The sequence below is a fragment of the Leiobunum rupestre genome, chromosome 4 (genome assembly GCF_980474605.1).
Source record: "Leiobunum rupestre chromosome 4, qqLeiRupe1.1.hap1, whole genome shotgun sequence".
Lineage (NCBI taxonomy): Eukaryota > Metazoa > Arthropoda > Arachnida > Opiliones > Sclerosomatidae > Leiobunum > Leiobunum rupestre.
Genome location: NC_143387.1, coordinates 19006648 through 19011583, shown reverse-complemented (window position 1 = coordinate 19011583; position 4936 = coordinate 19006648). Strand labels below are relative to the sequence as shown.

General features: G+C 33.2%; 1 protein-coding gene across 1 annotated transcript; it reads left to right on the top strand.

Annotated features, from left to right (window-relative positions):
• The first annotated feature begins 2305 nt into the window (after positions 1-2305).
• Positions 2306-4374, top strand: LOC149946558 (sterile alpha motif domain-containing protein 3-like). The gene is made up of 8 exons (XM_090172470.1): positions 2306-2326; positions 2811-2881; positions 2945-3044; positions 3112-3321; positions 3402-3605; positions 3670-3850; positions 3921-3997; positions 4095-4374. The coding sequence occupies exons 4-8, from the start codon at positions 3121-3123 to the stop codon at positions 4362-4364; spliced, it is 933 nt and encodes a 310-aa protein (XP_090028596.1). The 5' UTR covers positions 2306-2326; positions 2811-2881; positions 2945-3044; positions 3112-3120; the 3' UTR covers positions 4365-4374.
• The last annotated feature ends 562 nt before the right edge of the window (positions 4375-4936 follow it).

The window sequence follows — 4936 nt, the reverse complement described above, 5'->3', positions numbered from 1 at the left end:
CGAAACAGTTAATGAAACAGACGACTTTATCTCAGAAAATGTAAACGAAGATGAAGTTCTGGACAAAATAAATATTTATACAATTGATAAAAAAGATCAAGACATTGTTAACCTCGAAAAACGCGCAACAATAACTGCATTAGGAATTCGTGAAATATTTAAACTTCCTAGCATCGTCGCTACCAAAATTTCTATAAGTATCTCTAAACGTTTGGAAGGTTGTATAGAAGTTGTAGTTAAACAGATTAGAGGGGTGGACAATAATGAAAATGATTACGAAACTCGAAATATTACTAGAAACCTAACAGATATTATGAAAACAGAAAACGGTCTTAAAAAATATTGTATTGACAATTTAAACTTAGTTGAACCTGTTGATTATATTCTCGGAACAAGAAATGTGAACAAAAAGGTGTTTAAGGAAACTATGAGCTACGTGCCAATAATTAAAGTTCTTCAGAACCTTTTATCATGTAATGATGTATGGGAAGAAAACAACAATTTAAAAAAATCAAATGAAAAATGTTTCGCTGATTTTAACGATGGCTCAATTTGTAAGAACCACCCAATTTTTGGTTCTGATCCGTTAGCTCTGAGACTTCATTTCTATCTCGACGAAGTTGAGTTAAATAATCCTTTAGGGGCCAAGAGAGGTTTACATAAGGTTACCCTAGTATATTTTACAGTGGGAAATATTCACCCTTAATTCAGAAGCAAGCTTAGCTCTATTAATTTGGCTTTGGTTATTAAGTATACCTTTCTTAAGAAATACGGATATGAAAAATGTTTCAATCCTTTGCTAGAAGACCTAATGGTTCTTCAGAATGAGGGTTTTCAAATTGGAAATATTACAGTGAAGGGGGCCCTAGCAGCCATATCTGGGGACAATCTATCAAGTCATGGAGTTGGTGGCTTCTCCCAGTGTTTTTCATCCGGGAGAATTTGCCGATTTTGTATGATAATAAAAGGTCACATATCCGAACGATTCGATGAAAATGAAATGACACCAAGAACGCAAGACCTACACGAATATCATTTAGCTGCAGTTAGAGAAAACCCTGAAAATTCTAAAATATATGGAGTGAATGGCCCATCGGCTTTCGCCGTTTTGCCTCACTTTAAAGTAACGGAAAGCCTTCCACCCGACATCATGCATGATTTTTTTGAAGGAGTTGTACCCAAAATATTAAAATTTACTATTAAATATATGATAGATAATGGAATATGTTCCCTAGATCATATAAATTCTACCATTCAATACTTTCCCTACGGTGACTTACACCGAAAAGACAAAAGTGTGCCAATAACTAAAGCAACTCTGACTGGCAAAGGCTGCAACTTAGTAGGTACTGCAGCTCAAAAAAGCTGTCTCCTACATTTTTTTCCGCTGTTATTTGCCTCGATTATGTCACCTAATGACAAACACTGGCAACTGATATTAATTTTAGTAGAGATAAAAGATATAATAATAGCTCCTATCATTGACAAATCATGGTTACCTTATTTGTATGAAATTATCATTGACTTAAATCATTTGCTTAAAGAGCTACCCAATTCAAAATTTACGCCAAAGTTACACTACCTAACTCACTATGCCAGACTGATTTCTTATTTTGGACCTCTTGTACGGCTTTGGTGTATGCGCTTTGAAGCGAAACATCAATATTTCAAAAATATTGCCAGTGCTTGTCGCAATTTTATAAGCATTGGCACAACTCTTTCGAAACGCCATCAGATGCTTCAGTGTTGGGAAATTAGTGGTGGCCAAGGCATTGAAAGGGTTGACTACTTTAAGTCAATAAAATTAAGTTATTCAAAATTACCCATTTTGTTTAAAGAATCATTACGAAAATATCTAAAATCTGAAAAAGACCCTGTGGTTTCTCAGTTTGCTTCGGTTATTCGAAAATAATATGTGACATATAAAATAAACTACCTTTTTTGCATTTATATATCGAATAACGGAGTTCCGTTGTTAATGAAAGTGTATTTTATTTGCGAGATTAATAATCAATGGTTTGTTTGTGGTCAAATTACACGCTGTATTAAGTTTAAAAATCATTTCAATTGTTACGAAATTAAAGAGCTAAATGAATGGCATTTTATAAAACCGGGAGAAGAAATTGATAGTTTTCCTATGCAAAGTTATGAACTCGAAAAAAAGAACGTAGTAATTTTTAACCATAGAATCTTTAGCGATAAATAATGTATTTCGTAATGTCTTAAATCCAAATTGCGCTGTATACCGTAATAACTAAAATGTTATAAATAAATTACTTTGTGTGTTAATTTCGTTTCACATTTACTGATTTTTTGTAGTTTCATAGTTTTCGACATGGATTATCACGTCACTTTCGAACAATCAAAAAAAATATTTTCCTGCTCGGAAAACAGTTCCGAAGATGAATTTTTGAAGAAACTTCAAAAACATTTTTCCATTTCTAAAATTGAAATAGTGCAAGTTTTTGATAATGGGTTCTGTAATGATTGGGTTGATCATGATTTCAGTAAAGGTTTACCAAAAAATCAATCAAAACTGAAATTAATTGTAAAGGTTATGGATAAGACGTTTCCGTCTAATGAAATGAGAGATGCACTATTTCAAAAAAGGTATTTTTATTCTATTTACAGATAGATTTTGTGCTTATTAGTAATGTATAATTTAAAAAATTTCAACTAGTGATTCAACAAGTGCTCTTAAAAGTTTATCAGTTGTCTCTAGTTCACAACAATCTGGTCTTCCACAACCATATCAAATTCCCAGATTTCCCGAGAATATAAATAAACTAATATCCGAAAAGAGTTCCGAGGTATTCTTAAGACCCAACAGGTCTATAATAATCCGAATATTATACGAGGACGTTTCAAGATATATAAAAACGTAACATTTATTAACTAATTACTGTAATTTATTTCTAAAAATTTGTAAACAAAATATTTCCAGATACCCAAGTAGTGCCGAGTATAATAGAATTGGTGAAGCCCTCATAACGAAACATCCATTTTTAGAAGATAGGCTAAAAATTCCAGGAAACGTGGGGCATGTGAGTATTTCATATTTGTTTTCAATTTATAAAAAAAATGTATGTATTCAGTGAAACTAAATTTCAGAAATCATGGATGGATACTCTACGAACGAAAATCAAACATGAACAAGAGAAAATTGCAAATCAAGAGAAGGATGTCACTGTTGTGGGAGAAATGAGAAATAGTCAGCGAAATTCCAAGATAAAGTTACAGAAAGACGTTGCCAATGATCAAACCTCAAAAAATACAGTCTTGTTAAAGGATAATTTAAAGAAGAAAAGATTTAGTTCAATGGTAAAAATTAAATATCTGATAAATGAGCTATTATCATTTAGCTTGAAAATATAAATTTATTTAAATTAATTTAAAAATAGCTCATGAATGGAATGGCCGAGGACCCTGAAAGCATAAATTCACACTTGCAAATTCTTAAAAAAGTATTCGATAAAGCGAATTTTGACGAAAGTCTGGTAGAGGAAAAAATGTTGCGAACGGCAACTTATCGACAAGGTCTAGCATTCACAAAACATGTAAAAGATGTTTTAGAAATATTTCCGATTCTCAAGAAAAGAAATATGGTACAAGGTTTTGGAAAAACTCCAAGAATTGTACGATAAAATTTAATGCTATGTTTCTTTTTAGCTTATTAAAGAGTTAAACCTTTTACAAAACATAAGACCCTCCGCTGAACAAGTTATAGTTCATCACTTTGCGCCAAACGCAAATAAATTGATAAATTCTGTCAGGACTAGAAAAAACGCCAAAGAAATTATATCAATCCTCGAACAAAAGAAAAATGTTTCTTCTGATGATGCTTTTAAACGTAATTAACTTTACAATAAACTATAAATATTTAATGAATATAATTTTATTTAATTATTTTAATATTGCAGATATGGAAATGAGAGCATCTCTTCTCTTGCTGCCCTGTGCTGTTGGGGAATCCAATGATTTGTACTTTACGACCGAGGTAAGATTGCCTACGTCTTAACCAATTATTTAATTAAATTTGGTGGTAATCGTTCTAACATTTTTGTAATTATTTATTTTAATATTACCAAATATAGATCCCCAAATCTGCAACTCCAACGCTCTGTTTAGCGAATATTGATTTCACAACAACTTTACTTGACGTGGAAATTGAAAATGTAAAATTCGAAGTTTCCAGCATTGAACATGGAGTCGCAACCGTTTTTGCTGGATATTATGCTTTTCAAATGGAATTCCCTAAAAAACTATCTAAAACCTTAGAATATATTCAGAAAGTTGTATTTAAAATTAATCCAGAAAAAATATCTACCCCCATAATTAAATTTGTGAATCAAATGTCCCTCTAAGACCAAATTACGAAAAAAGTTTAATGTATAACTAAATTCATTTGTGTCGAATAAAATTTGCATACCTTAATCAGAATGTGGAAAACTATTTAATAAGTGAAAGTGGCTAATTAGTCTGCCATTAATCACTTCTTTGGTCTCGAAAACCCCGAAACGTGGACTGTAATCAGTCTAAGGGGGTGCCCTATTTTATTCAAAAAGGGACTTGAGTATATCCAAAATGTTTCTCGAATCTTCCCATAAATGCGCTAAAATCTGTCCAACGCTGTACGCAAATCTGTCCAAAAAGGCGATAAAATCAGTACATAAAGGGTCTAGCAATTGTCCGACACGGGACTCGTATCGGTCTGAAATGGGATTTGAAGCGGTCCGATACGGGACTCGAAGCGGTCCTATACGGGACTCGAAGCGGTCCGATACGGGACTCGTATCGGTCTGAAATGGGATTCGAAGCGGTCCGAAACGGGACTCGTATCGGTCTGAAATGGGATTCGAAGCGGTCCGATACGGGACTCGTATCGGTCCGAAACGGGACTCGAAGCGGTCCGATACGGGACTCGTATCGGTCCGAA

Excerpts from the sequence above, each read along its gene's own strand:
- LOC149946558 (XM_090172470.1), top strand. The coding sequence starts at position 3,121 with ATGGATACTCTACGAACGAAAATCAAACATGAACAAGAGAAAATTGCA. Across the intron at positions 3,851-3,920 it reads TTCTGATGATGCTTTTAAAC|ATATGGAAATGAGAGCATCT; the intron begins GTAATTAACTTT and ends TTAATATTGCAG. Across the intron at positions 3,998-4,094 it reads ATTTGTACTTTACGACCGAG|ATCCCCAAATCTGCAACTCC; the intron begins GTAAGATTGCCT and ends TACCAAATATAG.